Below are 17,822 nucleotides of genomic sequence, written 5' to 3'. Positions count from 1 at the left end.
TTCGAAACTTGGTTTCGTTGCTCTCGGAAAGGTCCAGAGTGTTCTTACCAAGGTGCGGTTGGCGATCCTCCCTAAACAAGACTTCGCCATGATCCCGAACATCCGGCAGCGTTGAAGAGTGCACCGTCGTCATGGGTAAGCGTACCAGCTAAACCTGAAATATGGGCAGCGTACAGTAGGGACACGCAACGGGGCAGCTCAAGCCACGTAGAGGAGGCTGAGGAGAAACCGGTTTCTATTTTCCCATGGTGTTAGCGAGGCAATCAGAGGGCGAGACACAGGCCGATCATTCAAAGCCACGCCTTGTGGCCTAAACAAGCAAGCTGTTGCAAGGCGCTCGGTTAGAGACACAGAGTTCGATCCGCTGGGCTCGAGCGCAAGTGACGTTGGAGAGCTGACATGTCTTGCTGAAACAGATTCTCGTGCACCAGGGGCCACGAGGGACATGATTTTGCACCAACGTCATTGTTAAATCAGACCTCACGGCGAGAGTCTGCACACATGGTGAAATAATTTTGAGCAAAGTGGTGTGGAGGGAGCTTATCGGCGAAAAACAGGCGGAACACAATGCATGCAGCTGCTGGCGCTTGGCCAAAGAAGTACCACGATCTTCAGGCACGAGGGAGTCTTGTGGTGGTGCGTTGGAGCCACGATCGCGATGCAGCAGCGCATCAGGATCGACGAGGCCCTGGCCCAGTGACGAAATCGCTGGAAATGTCACGAAATGTGGGCTTGGCGGGTTTTACACGGCTTTACAGGCAGGGCGATCTCAGCGGCAAGGCCCACGGCCCAATCACGCTTTGCAACAGCGGCCCTGGGACGCGACCCGCGGCGGAGGATGGAGTCTGCTCAAGGGGGCCGTCTAGCCGGATTCAGCCGTCCACGGCCTTTTGCTTTCACGTCATGGCCCAACGTGGAATGCGCATCAGGTCGTCCTTGATAAAGCCCCCACCGGCCTCCGCCAGGAACGCTTTACACCTTTCAGACCACCACTCCACGTCGAGCAGCACCCGCCAGTTCCCATTACACACAAATATCCTGAGCCCAAGCGTTATCGCGAGACCCTTTCCCGATATCACCTTACCACGACGCTTTCGGAACGAACCTGGCCAACCACAACGCACGCTATCGGCCAGACCTCCGCCTCCGCGACCACAACCAAGCAAGCCTGCAGCTCTAAGCGCTTTTGTGCCTGCGGTCAGCCTACAGCTATCGATAGCTTCCCCGCACCGCATCGCTCGGATCAATCGTTTCGAGTTCCCCTGCGCACTCATATACCACCTCCGGTCTGTTCGCTGCAGAAAGGACACACAGAACATACACACACCTCACCCACGACACCATCACAACACCACCGCAATGTTTCCAGCAAGTGATGTGAGCATTGTCTACCGCAAAGAACAATCAAGGAGCTGCAGCTAATCCACACACAGCACGACGCCATACAGAAGTACATGCTTCTCTCTTCGCAACAAGAAGTGCTCAATCGAAGACTCTCGCTTCACGTCCCCTGCGGTGCGCCAGTGACCACAGCATCGCCCGCGTCGCAGTCGCTTGCATCGTCGCCTCGAACGTCCTTCTCGTCAACTTGGTCGCCTGAGCCAGAATTCACCTCGAACCCAATTCCCGTTCAGCAGTCAAGTGCAGGACATGGCCACGGCGTCGCCAATCCTGAAGATGCCCACAAACTTTTCCAGGTCAACAAGGACATCAAGGCCACGCTTACCGAGCTCCTCAACACCGAGTCCGTACGAAGCGATGGCAAGTACCGTCAGTGGATCCAAGAGCGTCTCATGGATGCGGAACAGCAAATACGACGCCAGAGACGCCGACGTTCAAGCGGCTCAACGTCCGACAGGGAGTTTGCTTCGTCCATTGCTGAGCACCTCGACATGGACATGACCTTGAGCAAAACCTGGACCTAGGGACATTTTCATCCTCCCATTACGCAGGGCACTGCTAGACGTCCCCGTATGATTGCATTCGAGCAGTCTCCCTGTACATCTGCCATACCCACTTTGGAGATTGGCATTCTCACGAATATTCACGACCATGCATTGTATTGTACTGTGTTCAGGCTCATTGGTTCGGAGTTGAGCGGCGGGACGGCGCATGGTGTTTAGCTGATACGAAGTGCTCAAATCAGACACACCGATTATGATACCCAACAGCATGCATGCAATATGTAGGATGCGCTATGTATGCACTGGGCAACATCTGTGGTTAGCCTTAAAATGAGATACGAATCTTCTTTTGTATTGTTTGTACCTGCAACTTGATCTTGTGCCTGCCATGCTGGACCAGTGATTTCATGCCTACTTCATATCACGTCTGAAAAATTAAAAAGTTGGAGGAGTGCATGACTTCAGCTTGACCGCATTTCTCCACAGGTAATACATCTGCGCCACCCCTACAACGGGCCCGCGGTAGACGTGCCGCCCATCACGCCGTGCTTTCGTCGCTTGTTGGCAACGCTACGTGCGACTGCAAAGCGTATTCATGCCTCAGCTAGCCAATCAACATGCGCAGAGCACTCATCCTGTCAAGTGTTGGCCCTCGATCCCATCATCCTGACGTCGCACCCTACGCTCCCTTGCTCAATCCAAGCCTTGGAGAATCATCTCGAAACCAAACATGGCCACAACAACAGCACAGCTCATGGCGCGCCGGTTGCGAGTGGAAGCAAGCGAGACCCTGGTGCGTCCCAACAGAAATTCGCCGTCGCCCTCGGTGACTCTGTAGCGCCTGCTTGCGGATCATAGCGCGCTGTGGGGTATGATCGGCATTGAGGGGCTACGCTTTCTAGGGCTATCTATGTAAAGCTGCCGGAGCGTCGTTGGGCGTACGGAAGGATGTGGATGCAGGGTTCCCGGCTCTCAGGGTGGTGTCTCCCATGCTTGTGCGTGCGTCAACGTTGGTCGTACAGGTTTGGACATGTGGAGGTGATTGGTGTTGAGATGCCTCGTTGCGTATGATGCACGCGTTGGGCGCTGGTATGGGACCGCAGTAAGGGGACCGAAGTGGTGTAGTGTCCAGGAGCGGGAGCGTCCGGGTAGATAACTACGGTCGAAGGGGGTTAAGAAGCATGGAGCCATGTCGATCGCTGAACCGCATGCATGTGAGACCTTTGTCCGAAGCTGACATGTCCTGTGTGGCTTCGTTGGGTCAATCATATCTAACCATGCTTCCAAAGGAATGTGCATTTCGCGACACACTTAGCATTCCCAACTGGATGTGGGATTGCTTCACACCTGCCAGTCGAGCTTGGCTTGAATTGATGTAGGTCCATTGTAATTCTTTGGTGAGACAAGGAGCGAAAGACGAGATGATTCGCTGGAGAAGCAGACTGACCTTAGGTAGACCTTCTGGAGTGTCCGATGACTTCGCCCAGGCGCATTTCGTGTCCATTGATAACCATCTCCACAAAGGGGGAGGATCGAAGTTCCCTTTAACAATCCCACTCGTCTCGTCTTGAATGCTCTTTTAGGCATGATATTACGAACAGCGTGCATTCATAACAATAGCTAGTCGTATGTCTAACGTCTGTTGTGAAGCATGCGTTCAACGGATCAGCTTCTGTTGCTTCTGTTGCTTCTTCTACTTTCTCGACAGTTATCGGAGTAATTTGGTATCTGAAGGTCGGAATCAATAGGATCACTGGTCGTGCTTCCGCTCGGCCACACACCCTCGCTTTACTCGCCCAACCCAACACCCGACTTGCTCCTATAATGCGTTGACCTTCTCTCTGATAACTTGAACCGTCACATCCTTTTTGCTCCTTTCTGCACAATCGTGGGTCAAACAAAACGATATCAGAGCCTAGTGGAGAAAACCGACAAGGAGTGATGATAACTCGCCACTCGGGGGATTTGAATGGGTCTGCATATATCACGACGCTACGCTCAAAGCCCGGCTGCTCGTTAGAATCTCTTGAATTCCAGCATCTTAAAGGCGTAGTAAAGTATGCCAGTGTTTCACTTCAATCAAATAATCACACGATGACTCCTGAACCTGAGTCCCAAGTCTATTGAGGGTCGGGCAAGGAACGTCAGAGTTCGAAGTGCATTATGCACTGAGTTCACTCTAGCTGTATCGTTGATAGCACCCAGTCCAACACCAACGAAGGTTAGTACGTCCGGCCCCTGACTCACCCTTTGACAAGAGCCGTCCCAGGTCTACTCCATTGTGGAGTTTCTGTGGGCGGATTTAATATCCTCGTCACCCTTCCCTCCACACGGTCACATGCAGAGAGGCAGAAGTCGAGTATTCCAACCCCACCGCCGACGGGGCGTAGAAGTCGAACTCATGTTCCTCAACGGAGTCTGGGAGTGTGGAGACTGGGAGTGTGGAGAGGAAGTTTAGGGGTGGGAATGGGGCAGGCTTTATACATCAAGGGAGCAACTAATGGTGGCTGCTCGCAATCAGGGAGATCAGGTGGATTGTCTGCTGATGGGCATGTGGGATTGGGGGCCGATGGTAAGCGAATGTTGGGTGTGACAGTATGGTGAAGTAAGAGGTGCGGACCAACGGTAGGCGGGTCAAGTCAATAGCGCTTGCGGACATTGTGTCTCCGATTGTTCGAGAGGTGTAGAGCTCGAGAGATGAGATGCAGTCACGAAGGGAACTCCTCGAGGGAAAGCGTTACTCGAGAACCCGTGAGAGGATGACAGGTATACAAGGATTGCCTTGGTGTCTGCCTATTGCGCTTGAACGATACAAGTACCACATATTCAAGGCAAAGACGCAGTACGAGCGCAACTGTACTTGGCTTCTACTTGTTATTCTACGGGCCCCGTGAAGATGGAAAAGGCAAACCGGACGCGCTCATTGCTTGCCCTCATAATCGCTTTTCCAGACGCGTGCAAACGTCTCCTTGTCCACAGCGAACTCGACCAAGAAATCCCTCTCCAGATCATGGGTCCTGCGTCCCAGCAAGACGAGACTATGTAAAGGCCTTCCCAAGTCGGCATCGCACAGCTCGCCTAGCGTGCCGGCTACAATCTTCTCGTCCTCTGCGCCCACCCTGGCGACGCCCACAGCCAGACTCTCCCTCGAATACACGCCCTCCTTCTTTACATCCTCTTCAATCTCGAGCATTTGCTGGGCGCACTGAGCGACGGTCATGTAGCGCGGCGGCTCGTAGATCTTGCGGCCGCGGGCCATGTTCTCGAGCGACTGCTCCTTGACCTTGATGTCGAGCAGGACAAGGGTGTGCAGGCCGACGGAGACGTTCTCGCGGATACGGTCGTAGAAGGAGGCGGGCTTCCAGTTGTCGAGGAAGAAGACCATGGAAACGGTCTGGCCAAAGTTGTAGAGCTGGAGGCCGGTGGTGCCGATGGAGGTGAGGATGCTGGCGTTGGGGATGGAGCGCGTAGGGATGGAGAGCTCGCGGGCGCGGAGGACGAGGTCGGTGTGTGTCGTTGCTCTGCACTGCATGTGAGCGGCGGTCCCGGAAGGCGCCGGCCTTCCTGTACATACCCGAACGGATCGCCCACGACGAGGAATGCGACATCGACTTTGTCTGCATCGCGGAGGATGTCGTCGCTGGACGACTCGACCATCTCGCGGTCGGCAACGATGACTTGGCGGCCATAGAACGCTTCCTACTGCCGTGCAACTTAGCTGCGCCCTCGCACGCTGCTTGGAGCAAGACTCACCAGCACGTCCTTGTCGACGAGCAGGACCGCCGTGTAGGCTTCGAGGTAGACGCGCGCCGCCTTCTTGACGATTTCCAGGCCCTTGACCGTGATGTCCCGTTCGTCGGCGAGGCCGAGGCCCACGAGGTACAGCATGGCGACGCGGGGCGTGGGCTGTGCGGTGGGGTGTGCAGTTGCACGCGGATGCGCGCTGGCGATTTGTTTGTTGGCGGGGTCGTAAAATTCAAGCGGGGCTGCCCGGCGCCTACTTCGTAGGGCTGGACGCCGCGAGCCAAGCGCGCATCGCTGCACCGTCTTCCGCCCGACAGCGATCCCAGCCGCGCGCGCCCGCCGTCGCAAACCCACCGACGCCTCTCCGCCATCCTCGCGCCATCGCCACGTTCGACGGCTGGCTGTCGGTCGCTCCCCCCAGCTATATGCACCGCTTCTTGTCCCGTTAGCAGCGTCCAACCAGTACGAGTCCGCCAACATGTCGGACAAGGACAAGATGGCCAAGTACCGGACCGAGATCCAGCAGATGATGTTCGTCTCTGGAGAGACCGGCGAGCCTTCCCCTGAGACCACAACCCTGATAGAGTCCATTGTCCAGGACCAGGTTCAGCACATGCTCCGAGAATGTACAACCCTCGCCACCCGCCGCGGCTCCAAGTCAATAGGCACGGACGACCTCTTCATGCTCATCCGCCACGACCGCGCCAAAATCTCTCGTCTGCGCCATTTTCTACAGTGGAAGGATGTCCGTCGCTCCGTCAAGGACAGTGACGACAAGGGCGGTGACGCTGGCGCCGACGTCGCTGCGGGAGACGCAGACCTCGCTGCTGGTGTTGTCGGAGCGGGTCCCGCGGCTCCAGGCGATGCAGGAAAGAAAGCAAAGCGCGCAAAAGTCGATCTCGTTTGGGAGGTGCAGTCCTTTTTTGCCGAGAACCCACCCCTAATGGACGATGTCGAAGACGAAGAAGAGGAGGAGATGAACTACGCCACGCTCCAGCGTCTTAAGAACGCCGACGAGCGCACCAAGAACATGACCAGAGAAGAATACGTCCACTGGTCCGACTGCCGACAAGCCTCCTTCACCTACCGCAAGGGAAAGCGCTTCAAAGAGTGGGCGGGCTTTGGTCTGATCACGGATTCCAAGCCGAGTGACGACATCATTGATATCCTGGGTTTCTTGACCTTTGAGATTGTGCAGACGCTTACGGAAGAAGCGCTGAGAGTCAAAGAAGCCGAAGATCTGTACAAAAAGACCAGCGGAGGCGGCGCCGAGGCGAACCGACTGAAGAGGAAGAGGGAAAGGGGTTTGTTTGACCCACCTGAGGAGGCCAGAGAACCCGTGCAGCCAGGCCATGTGCAAGAGGCGTATCGGAGGTTGCAGCGAGGAAACATGAAAGCCAGAGCAATGCTGAACTTCACAAAGAGCGTGCATCGCGCCGCACTGAAACTGGTAAGTCTGCTTGTGAATGTGAAGAGCTGAGACTGGCATTCGCTAACGTCTAGAAGATTTGAAAGCGCACCATCGTTATTGACATACTATGCCTGGTCCTAGTCTGAGTACACTCTTTGGAGACATGGTGCCCAGTTTTCGTGCCCGGGACTAGAGAGTGTAATCACAGACATTAGCCTGCGACGAGAGGGTGGGTACCATCACGCCTACGTTGCTCATTGAGAACGCGCAGGTGGGGATGCGATGTGGAGCATGCTGGTAGTGAGACAACGGTTCGAATGTCGGGCACATGGGAGCATTGGCGTTATGGCTGTTCGATACCCACGGGCAGGAAGACATTGTGGCGTTATTGTTATTGATATCTTCAATCATGGCGGGCATTCTTTGGATGGACTCGGTGGGCGTCGACGTCCACAGTGCTAGAAAACATCACTTTTTCAAAAAGCCTGACACTAGCGACCACCCGTTTCTAACTCAATGCTCCCATTACCCTATGTATGGACATCATGCACGAGTCAGAAGGCGGCCAGGGCAGGTCGAGCGTGCAACGGAGAAGAGCTCTTTTGCAGACCCGGACGTACATGAAAACATGACCGCATATGCCCCATTGAGACTGTGGAAAGGAGATAGACGCCTCCTTTGCCGGTAAGAAAGCCCACGCCAGAATGTTCATGCCACATATCGTCCCGCTTACTCGTCGTCGCCGCCAACCAACGCCTGCCTCTTCTGCTGGACGCGCTCCTGCCTCCTCTCGCGCGCAGCCTTGGTCTTCGCACGCTTGGCATCCATCTCCTCCTTGAGAGCCCGGTCGCGAGCCTTCTCGGCCTTGGCCTTGTGGATCTGGAAGCGGAGTCAGTCTACTGAAGTGCAGCTGACCAGGTCATGATGTCACGGGCATGGGCAACGTACGTGTTCAACGAGAGCACGCTTGTGCTTGAAGGTGTTACCCTTGGAGAGGTGGTACAGCTCGTGGTAGAGGTGCTTGTCGATCTTTCCGGCGGCACGGTACTTTACGAGGAGACGGCGGAGGACACGGAGACGGCGCATCCACAGAACTTGGCTAAACCCCTTCGTTAGCATGCATCCCAAAAGCCGCTTCTCGCGACGGATTTTCCACCACAACCGGTGCGGTTTCGTCTAGGTTGCATACCTGGGCATACGGGCATCCTTGGTACCCTTCCTCTTACCGAAACCTCGGTGTCGGCCGATCCGTCGGGCAGCGGTCAACTCTCGGGCGCGGGCACGGGAGTGCATGGTGACGGGCTTGCGGATGATGAGGCCATCCTCGACGAGCTTACGGATGGTCTGGCGGGAGTTGGCGTTGGAGATCTCGCTGACCTCATTGGGGTCGAGCCAAATCTTGCGCTTTCCGCAGCCGACAACGGACGCCGCGAGGCGCTTCTGCGTGCGGAGGTTGACCCTAAAGGCATTGAGCGTCAGTATGTGAGTCTGGGATGCTGTGGTGGGTGGTATTGAAGAAGTTGGGCAAAGAGGGGTCGCCGCCACGCAGGAAGCGCTTTCGGGCGAAACGGTGACGCGGAAGAGGTATCGATGGCCGGGCTCGTGCTAATTGCCAGGTAGAGTTGTATTGAGATGCGTGGTTCTTACATTTTGGATGCAGTGGTTTGTCGGCGGCGGTCGTTGGAAGTTGGAGATACGGCGGAATCTTTCGTGGATCAGGTCGAAATGGAAGCGAGTGTGTGCCGCCAAGGTCACACTAGTCTGTATAAAGCCTAGCGCATGACCCACCTCAATGCTACCAAAACCAAAACAATGTCGATTCAATAACAGAAAATATAGGTCAATTTTTGAGCCGATTGAGAGTGTGGAGTCTCACGACCATCGACAAATTCTGAACACTCGGCGCTTTTTTGGGTGCGCTGCTGTCCTCCACCTTTGACAGTCCTCCATTCTCTCCGCTGTCACAAGGACATTGCCAATTAGCGCGATTGCATCACGATGCCTCGTGAACACGGCGACGAGATGGTTTTTTATACGTATACAGCTCACCAGCCAGACGATCAGGACAGCGCGATTACTTGATTAATGCGCACAATAGCATGCCTTAACCTGGTGTCAAGTTTGCCTACACATATGACGGATGCCCATCGAAACTCGATCGTGTACTGCGCACTCATCGTGACTCGCAATGAGAGCCATGTACTCGATGGCATCGTAAGATTACTCACGTATACTAGGATCAGAGCTCTGACTATACTGGTCATCCAGGAGCAGAAGCCCACAGGTATGTGTTCGTCTCATGACTGGCGTTCATACCTTTTGTGGTTTTTAAATAAAAAATCTATATGATACTTACGATGGTTCAGAATCACACCACTTATTCGCAAATTTAACCTATTCCATATATACATCATTAAGAGCATAGTAATGGCATAACTACTGTAGCCTCAAGTCTTCCTCGTGAAGCACACCATACAACTTCTCAATCTCCCGACTGATGATGGCGAGGTCACGACCCAATTGTCCGGTGATAAGAGCTATACCAGAATCAGTAATTGGCATATCCTCGTCGGAATTATGAACGTACCATAAGTGTATAACAACTCGTAGTCCTCATCCTTCGCAAGTTCGTTGCCAAGACCAGATCTCCTAAACTCAAAGACCCTAGCCAGCAGTCGATCTCTTATCCGCTCCACTTTAGGTAACACTGCATTGAGCGGGTATTCGAGCTTCATAGAAGACGCCATGACTATAAGATCTTGTAAGCAGAGATTCATCCGAGCGGTGACGATCTTACCCGAGAACAAATGACTGATGCGCCAACTCAGCTCAGTCCACTCCGTTTTCGTGTACTTTAGAATCTCTTTTTCGCCCTCGGTCAACTTTAGATTTTTAAGAACGATAACGTTCATAGCGTGAAAACTATCCAGCATGCGGCTTGTTGCTTGGAGTATGCCCCTGAAAGTCCTTGCTGGAAATGGTCCCTTCAATTCGAACTCTGAGGATGCTGAGCTTTGTAGTGCCTCAAGCGTGCTGAGAAATCGACGAAGGTCAATGTCCTCACGAGAAGTCATGTACGAAACCCCGGAGTGAGAATCGCTGGTTTGCGACTCATACAGTACGCGGAGCGGTCCACGTTGCCAGATCAGACCCATTTTAAGCCACAGAAGGGAGGTACCTTTCTTGATCTTCTTCCTTGCAGAGATGGGCCATATGAGTCGCGTGACGATGATACCCCAGATACAACCCGTCATGACTGCGACCACGCGATGCAAAACAATCTCCCAGATCTCTGGTGAGATCCCTCCTTCGTCATCGTCATCTTCTTCGTCCCTCACAGAGAGCGAGTATGCGTATAGCGCAGAGAGATTGTACGTGAGCATGATGAATCGTCCCATGGGGCCTTTTCCCTTTCCGACAATGATGTAGAAGCACTGAAGGGACACAAGCCAGCCGAAGAAGCCAAGGACAAAGGGGTTTTCATGGGCCATAATCCATGCGACTATGGCATAGGCAGCACCCAGACAAGTTCCGAAGAACCGATGGAAGCCGGTCGTGTTGGAAGCACCGATGGTCTATAGCACGATGTTAGAATATCATAAAATAGTTGCGTGGTCACGTACCATTGAGCAGACCAACATGTAACTCAAAAGACCCCATTCTCCTCTCCAATGTCCGTAGAAATCTCGCGTTGCGGGAATGAAGGCCCACATTGCGTACAGCACTGCACCGATGCCAACTTTGAAGGCATATCGGATGTCATCTTGCCGGAAAACGCTGAGCCTTAGCCATACCCGGTACGTTAAAGGCTGTTCGTCGATTCCTTTGTCCGGATCGCCACGCGTGGACTTTCGGTAGATTGGTCTTCTGATCTGCCACTGGACTCCTCGATCATCTAGCAGTCCTGTAGATTCTGAGAATTCAGCACCTGCGTCAAATACAAGGTTCAAGGGGCTCACCAGCGTCTTCATTGAGTTTTGAACTCCTAAACCAGGCCCATCTTCGCCAAAACTTCAACCAAGTCCAACTTCGTTTGCGAGGGTACCGTTTCGCATTATCTTTCAGTTGCTCTAGAACATCTAGGAAGGTAACCATGTCCTCGGCGAAATCTTGCAGAGATGATGTGAAGTAACCACAGCTAGCGGCAACTTCTTCGAAGTCGGCAGCAACCTCGAGTGAGCCTGTCTTTGTGGTTATCTTGTTCTGATACACAGCTGCTAGCGCTCCCTCCCTGGCGTTTAGAAAGAGTGCTGTAGCATCGATCAAACTATGGCGGAAGTGTTCGTTGATGGCCATTTCGTACTCGGGACCTGGCCCAAAGGGGAGTTCATCAAGGACATCTCGGAGAGTGTAAGCTAGTGATTTCTGCGTTTGTCAGACACAATGCTTGAACAATAATGTGGGGTAGTACGTACCATCGGGGGGCCGAGGTGAGCTATGAAGACGGTGAACATGTCGGCTGGGGTAAGATTGCTCTGTATACCCTGTGGCACCCGGATAGAGTTTCTATTGGGCTGGTCGGACTCATCATCAGTGACATCGGCTGAGCTTTCAGGCAGTTCGTCGATCGAGGCGAGAATACTGGATCTACGATCTGTATGACTCAAGGAAGGCGAGAGTACAGGTGATGACCCGCTCTCTATCAGTGATATCGCTGAACTGGCCGTACTGAGATTAGTCATTGCCACCCTGGTACCACCATTTGGTGTATTCGTTTGTGCCAGCAGGGTGAACTGGGTCTCAGCAGCGCTTCGTAAGCCACCAATGCTTTGCATCAGCTCTTCCAGACACTTGACTAAGCGAGATGCTATCTTGTACTCTTCTTCGGTACCTAGAGCATAATGTTCATACTTGGCTTCTCCAAGGTTCTTCACAAGCATCTTGTACGTTGACTTGCTTTGGTCAGATGCCCTGAGAAATTCGGGTGTCTTCAAGTCTGCTTCAGAACCAGATAGAAAACTACGTGTGATGTGTGTAAGCATCTCGCCCATGGCATCCGTGGCCTTGATGAACGTGTCTCGGAACTCATTGCGCGCTGATGAAGGCCGGATAAGCAGTGCAACCGCAGATGAGGCAACGGTGCCCATGATGACCATCTTCAGGACCTGCCACACCTTGATGTATGAGAATTTTGCTGCCTGGACAGCCCCTTCTTTCGTAAGGACCGTGATCAAGGCAAGAGAGGTCAGTGAACAGGCAACATTAACTAGCGGGTTCCCGAGTTTCTGTTTCGTCCATCCGACCAACCCTAGGCCTCCACCGCAGAATACCAGAAGCACTATGATATCCCCAACGACGAGGAGGTGGTGTCGACCGAAGAAGACGTTTACGGCCATACTGGTGAACGAAATGAAGGCAGCGTAGAGGAAGGCGGCGAAGGCGAGTAGAATGGCTTCGATCATGCTCCCGACGGAGCGTGCTGGGTGGAAGTAGACAGTGACTTGAAGGCGGAGTTAGTTCTACTCGGATTGAACTTTTGCAGTCCGCGAGAGACTTACCCGTGGCCACCATGTGCTTTCCATCGTTCCTTCCTAGCAGACCCGATATAAGAGGCACGAAAGTCGCCAGACTGCCGAGAATGTATGCCAGAGAGCATTTCAGGATGTTTATGCCAGTAGGGGAGGTTATAAATCTGTACGCTCCCTGCACCTTGCCCTTGCACCGCCAGAGGAACCGTTCCATCCTGCCCATGTCTCTGTGGCGGTCGGGGCCAGACTGGCCGGGCGCGAGCAGGAACTCGGTGGAGCCATGCGATCTCGCGCGTTGTCTGCGCAGGGTGAACGTCTTCTTAATGCGCTCACCCGTGCTGGCCTGGATCATGGTGGCCGCTCGCATCTGTGGCTTATTGTGAGCTTTGGTCAAAGAGCCTCAAAGAGAGCGAACTCACACTTGCCCGCGGCCGCGGCTCCGCCGGGCGTTGCGGAGACTGGCTCATGGTAGCGGTGCGAAGATACAACGCGTCTACCAAGATACTCTGCGCATGGCGTTGGCAACAGGCTGCTCACTGGGGCGCCGTGGTGTGGCAGGCGCGATCCGCACCGCCAAGGCGCGTAGGCGCGTCATTCTGCAGAAGTCCTACGCGACGCCTCGAGTGCTCGGGCGCAGACTTGCCCAGGTGACAACGTCGACAATAAACATCGATCCTTGGGCGTGACCAGATTCAGGCTGCCAGATCCACCTATGGTACGGATGCAGAGCATCAGGACTTTGACTCCGATGATGCAATATATTCTGCGATGATATGCCAATAGAGACTTTTTGATCCAAGACTTCAAGTCTACTTTCCCTTTAGATAAGCTACATGCACCATTGCCGCTCTCGAGGAGGAGGTCACATTATGGTAGCTCACGGCCCATTGATGAACTTGCAGTCGGCGCTTCTCCGCGCTCATTGGCCACTCGCTTTCGTCTTATCGATATCGCCCGTGAATCCATAAAACCGTTGAGGACAGACACAATAAGCGTTCAATCAAGTATCTGACCCAATACAACCCCCCACCCCCTCCAGGAAAACGACCATATGGAGGACATGGAAGAAGACGACATTGCAGCCGCCATGGGCTTCTCGTCCTTCGGTGGCACTAAGAAGCGAAAGTACGACCAGACAAATTCCCCCAAAGCAAGAGCCGATGCAAGCGGGGCCAACACAACACTTCTGGGTGTAAGGTCCAAGGTCAAGCTGGATCCTTCGCAAGAAGCATCCGATAACGGCGCCGATCCCGAAGCCAGCAGCTATGGTATCGAGTCACAGCAGGCGTTGGCTAAGAACAAAACCAAAGAAAAGCAAGAGCAGCCCGCCGCCACTGGCCTTGCGGCATTTTTGTCAAGGGGCCAGGATATTCCAGGACGGCCTGCTACAGAAGAGAACCGGGTTGTTGTGCCCCCACACGATGATGACTCCAGCGCCTCGTTCACGGTGTCCTTTGGCGGTCCGCCGATTCCTCAAGCTGAGCTGGCTGCTCTTCGAAATGGTGTGGTAGACGAGAACGGCGACAAGGCTTATTTCCTCCCTAGCTTTGTGGAAGATCCCTGGGAGAAGCTACCCAGCGGAAGTAAATGAGGCATTTCAAATCTTACTTACGGCGTGTCAAATCTGTAGCAATTGTCCATCTGATCCAACGACAATCACTCATCGGACTGCGTGCCTCTGCGGGGACTGATAGCGCAAGCACATTAATTGAGACTCGCTCAACAAGACTGATGGCTTGGAAGACACGCCTTTACAGAAAAGACACTGAACCCGAATTTCTTGGGCACCTGTTCCCATGCGCACATAGAGGCATACGAAAGTCGGATCTAACTGAGGTACACAACAAATACTCAACGCCCCGCACACTACAATGCCTCACCCGCACCCCACGTTACACGCCATACTTTTTTTCCGATTATCCACCGCCACAGTGCCACGAGCGGGATACACGAAGTTTTTGACCCTGTCTCTTGCACACCCCGCACGTTCATTCCCGCCGTTATATCCTTGTCGCCTATCCTCCGTCCGTGCAGGTTCCCTAATCTTACTGACCTCAAGATCCTCGCATCGGCTGTCAACTGTCGCACTTGGGCCGCAATGCTGGCTTGTATCTCTGTCACACCAGATATCATGTCATATCGGAAGCCGGAAGCTGACGGACAGCGGAATGACTGTCAATCAGAGGCGGACCATGGTTCGGATGGTGATGCGAGGCTGAGCCCTTACTGGTTTGATTGTAGCTATCGCGACTTTGTTGGGACAGCATCTGGGTTGGCTTGGGCGCATCAGTAGGCATTATGGGCGTCTGTTGCTTGCACATGCAATGTCGAGTAGGCATAACTCATAGTACTTGCCTGTGCTGCAGGTCATCTTTCACTGCGAGGATGCCCGGCAGCTGCTCGCGACTTCCCGTGTGGACTTTGTAGGTAACCACCATCTAGATTTTAGAGTCCTGATACCGCCCCGTACACCATGCGTCTGATCCCTCATCAACATTTTCTTTATTACAATCTTTTCACCCCTCGTATTGCCCGAACCCTTTTCCTTTGCCCCAGTTGCACAGATGGCTCCCGAGCATTCAGATTACCCGAAACTTGCCTCGACAGCCGCAACAGCTCCACACTATACCTGTTTCAAAAGACGAGACAAATTTGCGCCACCGGTAAGCCTGGCTGCAAGCGCGCTCCCACCGATTACACTTATGCAGATGTGGCGGAGTGGCTCATCTGTTGTCGAGCCATGATCTGGAGTACCAATCCCAACCTACCGCGTGCCGCATCCGCCGCAGTGGGTTCGCATATCAATGAGACCACGTTGACAAGCCTATGCATGCCGAGGAAATACATTGCATGTCAGTCGATCGTCTCATGTGACAATATTTCAGTCTTGCAACTGGAAAGGTGCGTGCATGCGCGGCCTTTCACCTGAAATCCTTACGTCAGACATACAACAATGGCAAGCCTGTCATTCAATAGGAAAACATGTGCAAATATGTGCATGCAGTCAACAAATCACAGGTTCCATTACATTGACAAGGCATGCCAAGGGGCCCGGCGCCACGAGAGCCCCGTGACCTGGCCGTCACATCGACCGTTACATATCAACACCGACCCTAATTCGAGGCCTACAGGAAGAAAGGCATCCGAACAACCCTCCGTTCTCCAACGGTCAGAACACCCACTTGCCAGGGCTTAGTCACTGGAAAGTCCAGGCACCGGGCACTGGGCACGCACACCATCCATCCCACTTGTCCGCGCTATTCGCTCACATCCAGCAAATCACAGCTCTCCGGGCTCCAGTCCCTAGCAAACAAGCGAAGCAGGACGAGCCACGCGGTGGGGTCGTGAGCGCCTGGTCCGTCACCTCCTGCTCGTGCATGAGCGCCTTGCAGCGGGCCGATCCGCCGTGCGTGAACCAGCAAGGGAAAAGTGGAAAAAGCAAGCGCGCCATCCTGATCGCTAAAGCGGCGAGAAGCGTCCATCCCCGTTAGATGTCGGTTTGGACGTTGCGTTCGCTGATATAAGAGGATGAAGAGAAATGCCGTGAAGAAGAACATGACGACTAAAGGAGGATACCCGGCGAAGTTGCAGACTCAAAACAATACTGGGTATAAGAAACCATAAATCGAAGTGAGATCGTCACCTGTTGATTTTGAGGGGAATCGAAAACTGAGTAAACCGAAATTTATCGTGCATCATCCACAAGGTACCGGTTCCCGAGTATCGGCGTCAGGCGTCTACGCCTAATAGTCGACAGGAGCAGGATATCGGTGCTGAGCTGCTTTGTACTGCTCAGGATATTTGCGAGCTGCGCGATTGTTCAAAGCACTGCCAGTATCAGTTCTGGTTTAGCCATACTCGCACACTAGACTCACTCGACGCGCTTCTGCGTCCACTGCAGATCTTTCTGCACATCTTTTGCGGCTCTCATGCCATCTGCAAAGTTGACTCGAGCGCCAGCTAGCCGCCGCTGAGCCAACGCCTGCAATTCCATGAGTTCTCGGTGTTTTGCGTTGAGTTCGCCTGATCTGTTCGCTGTCAATTTGTGATTTTCTTGTGCCGGGACTCGATGCCAAAGACACGACGAAAATGGGACTTACGTTTGCGCCTGCCTCGCGAGACTGCGATCCAGCGGTGTTGGGTTGAATGAGCCGTTGATACGATCACCCATATAATCCATAAGATCTACACCTGTAGTCGTGCCGCTGGAGTCATAGTCACTTGCACTGCCAGCATAGCTGCTCGACGTTGCCGAGGGCTCGTAAGACGGGCCGCCAGACGTTGTGACGCTCTCAGGAGCTTCCGGGGGTGATGCCGATACACGGCCATAAACATGTTGGGGGTGAGGATAGTAGTAACCACCTTTCTGGGGCATGTTGATGGGCATGGGCCCAGAAGGATATGAAGGGTAGTAAGCGTGTGTGGAAGACATGTTTGCTTGCTGGTGGACCGTAGGACAAGAGAAGAGTGGAGGTCGTGCTGAGAGCGAAGATGTTTGCTGAAGGAAGTGTTACCAAGTTTGACTGAGGGTAGTGAGGGAGGTGAATGACGGTGTACCGTGATTGCACCGGGTTGAAAGAACAAGTCTCTGATCTTAAGCAATTGAGAGAATAGGGTCTTGAAAGCAAAAGGCCTTCAGCCCTCAACATGGCCTCCTTTTATACCTTTGCCGGCAACAGGACGACAGGCATCATGGTGCTTGTAGCGTCGCTTTGACTCCAATCTGCCGACTCAGTCCTGTCACCCCGCGCGGCCTGTGATGGGAGTGCATAGTCCTACGGTCCACTGAAACCGTTTTCCGCTGGAACCGAAGCTAGAGGGCGTCATTGGAGCTGGCTTGTGGCAGATAGTCTCCCAAGCTGCATGCCGCAGCCGATCCACGATGCCTGGAAGGGATGGGCTGGCCGGGCAAAGTGCCATTGGCCAATGGCAATGTCCTGGCTAGTTGGAATACAGGCCGTATCAGCAGAGAGGCAAGGCGGACGGCGGGCTGGGTGCAATTGCAGAGAGGTGGAGTATCCAGAGCAGTGCAGTTGACAGCCGACAGCGACGCAGGGCTAAAGGCAGCAAGGCATTGTAAGCGCAGCAGACGCGGACCCCGGGCTGGAGGCAAAAGCAGCGAGAGTGGATGCTGTAGGCGTCTGTAGGTGCATGGGTAGTATGCCTGACGGACATGCTAAGTGCTGTCAAAGGTATGCGCTGGCTCGACAAAACGGCCACGCCTTGGAGCATGCAATCTGGAATGGCATGCGGAGGATCATGACGGCCGGCTAGGCGCTGCAGGCAGCAGCAGCA

General features: G+C 53.8%; 7 protein-coding genes across 7 annotated transcripts; 4 read left to right on the top strand and 3 right to left on the bottom strand.

Moving 5' to 3' along the window:
• Window positions 1–1,228: 1,228 nt before the first annotated feature.
• On the top strand, window positions 1,229–2,244 carry CC84DRAFT_1253742 (uncharacterized protein). Its single transcript, XM_018184399.1, has 2 exons — window positions 1,229–1,377; window positions 1,434–2,244. The coding sequence occupies exons 1-2, from the start codon at window positions 1,360–1,362 to the stop codon at window positions 1,923–1,925; spliced, it is 510 nt and encodes a 169-aa protein (XP_018041606.1). The 5' UTR covers window positions 1,229–1,359; the 3' UTR covers window positions 1,926–2,244.
• Window positions 2,245–4,606: 2,362 nt separating this feature from the next.
• CC84DRAFT_1132844 (diphthine synthase-like protein) lies at window positions 4,607–5,860 on the bottom strand. The gene is made up of 3 exons (XM_018175950.1): window positions 5,658–5,860; window positions 5,479–5,603; window positions 4,607–5,425 (listed from the first exon to the last, which is right to left on the bottom strand). Exons 1-3 carry the CDS (start codon window positions 5,790–5,792, stop codon window positions 4,825–4,827), a joined length of 861 nt encoding a protein of 286 aa, XP_018041605.1. The 5' UTR covers window positions 5,793–5,860; the 3' UTR covers window positions 4,607–4,824.
• Window positions 5,861–5,947: 87 nt separating this feature from the next.
• Window positions 5,948–7,251, top strand: CC84DRAFT_2416 (TFIID-18kDa-domain-containing protein). The gene is made up of 2 exons (XM_018185639.1): window positions 5,948–7,098; window positions 7,155–7,251. The coding sequence occupies exons 1-2, from the start codon at window positions 6,127–6,129 to the stop codon at window positions 7,158–7,160; spliced, it is 978 nt and encodes a 325-aa protein (XP_018041604.1). The 5' UTR covers window positions 5,948–6,126; the 3' UTR covers window positions 7,161–7,251.
• Window positions 7,252–7,438: 187 nt separating this feature from the next.
• On the bottom strand, window positions 7,439–13,356 carry CC84DRAFT_1191858 (uncharacterized protein). The gene is made up of 11 exons (XM_018181214.1): window positions 12,947–13,356; window positions 12,558–12,894; window positions 11,475–12,499; window positions 11,019–11,424; window positions 10,683–10,963; window positions 9,857–10,634; window positions 9,647–9,808; window positions 9,500–9,596; window positions 8,249–8,518; window positions 8,008–8,158; window positions 7,439–7,938 (listed from the first exon to the last, which is right to left on the bottom strand). Exons 1-11 carry the CDS (start codon window positions 12,992–12,994, stop codon window positions 7,789–7,791), a joined length of 3,705 nt encoding a protein of 1,234 aa, XP_018041603.1. The 5' UTR covers window positions 12,995–13,356; the 3' UTR covers window positions 7,439–7,788.
• Window positions 13,357–13,510: 154 nt separating this feature from the next.
• On the top strand, window positions 13,511–14,258 carry CC84DRAFT_2369 (uncharacterized protein). Its single transcript, XM_018185636.1, has one exon. The coding sequence runs from the start codon at window positions 13,579–13,581 to the stop codon at window positions 14,116–14,118; it is 540 nt and encodes a 179-aa protein (XP_018041602.1). The 5' UTR covers window positions 13,511–13,578; the 3' UTR covers window positions 14,119–14,258.
• Window positions 14,259–14,625: 367 nt separating this feature from the next.
• On the top strand, window positions 14,626–15,754 carry CC84DRAFT_1224026 (uncharacterized protein; the record flags this gene model as incomplete). Its single annotated transcript, XM_018183536.1, has 5 exons — window positions 14,626–14,816; window positions 14,894–14,950; window positions 15,111–15,379; window positions 15,413–15,428; window positions 15,532–15,754. 5 exons carry the CDS (start codon window positions 14,626–14,628, stop codon window positions 15,599–15,601), a joined length of 603 nt encoding a protein of 200 aa, XP_018041601.1. The 3' UTR covers window positions 15,602–15,754.
• Window positions 15,755–16,270: 516 nt separating this feature from the next.
• On the bottom strand, window positions 16,271–17,332 carry CC84DRAFT_1224024 (uncharacterized protein; the record flags this gene model as incomplete). Its single annotated transcript, XM_018183535.1, has 3 exons — window positions 16,628–17,332; window positions 16,403–16,555; window positions 16,271–16,355 (listed from the first exon to the last, which is right to left on the bottom strand). The coding sequence occupies exons 1-3, from the start codon at window positions 16,957–16,959 to the stop codon at window positions 16,271–16,273; spliced, it is 570 nt and encodes a 189-aa protein (XP_018041600.1). The 5' UTR covers window positions 16,960–17,332.
• Window positions 17,333–17,822: the final 490 nt, after the last annotated feature.

Source organism: Paraphaeosphaeria sporulosa (assembly GCF_001642045.1).
Source record: "Paraphaeosphaeria sporulosa strain AP3s5-JAC2a unplaced genomic scaffold CC84scaffold_1, whole genome shotgun sequence".
NCBI classification, from domain to species: Eukaryota; Fungi; Ascomycota; class Dothideomycetes; order Pleosporales; family Didymosphaeriaceae; genus Paraphaeosphaeria; species Paraphaeosphaeria sporulosa.
Note: the sequence above shows the minus strand (reverse complement) of the source record. Positions and strands in the feature narration are given on the sequence as shown.

Coding starts and splice junctions, on each gene's coding strand:
- CC84DRAFT_1132844 (XM_018175950.1), bottom strand. CDS start 5,792: ATGCTGTACCTCGTGGGCCTCGGCCTCGCCGACGAACGGGACATCACG. Junction 5,604..5,657: donor TCGTCGACAAGGACGTGCTG/GTGAGTCTTGCT, acceptor GCACGGCAGTAG/GAAGCGTTCTATGGCCGCCA. Junction 5,426..5,478: donor GTCGTGGGCGATCCGTTCGG/GTATGTACAGGA, acceptor CATGCAGTGCAG/AGCAACGACACACACCGACC.
- CC84DRAFT_2416 (XM_018185639.1), top strand. CDS start 6,127: ATGTCGGACAAGGACAAGATGGCCAAGTACCGGACCGAGATCCAGCAG.
- CC84DRAFT_1191858 (XM_018181214.1), bottom strand. CDS start 12,994: ATGAGCCAGTCTCCGCAACGCCCGGCGGAGCCGCGGCCGCGGGCAAGT. Junction 10,964..11,018: donor AAAACTCAATGAAGACGCTG/GTGAGCCCCTTG, acceptor CAGAATCTACAG/GACTGCTAGATGATCGAGGA. Junction 9,597..9,646: donor CGAGTTGTTATACACTTATG/GTACGTTCATAA, acceptor ATTCTGGTATAG/CTCTTATCACCGGACAATTG.
- CC84DRAFT_2369 (XM_018185636.1), top strand. CDS start 13,579: ATGGAGGACATGGAAGAAGACGACATTGCAGCCGCCATGGGCTTCTCG.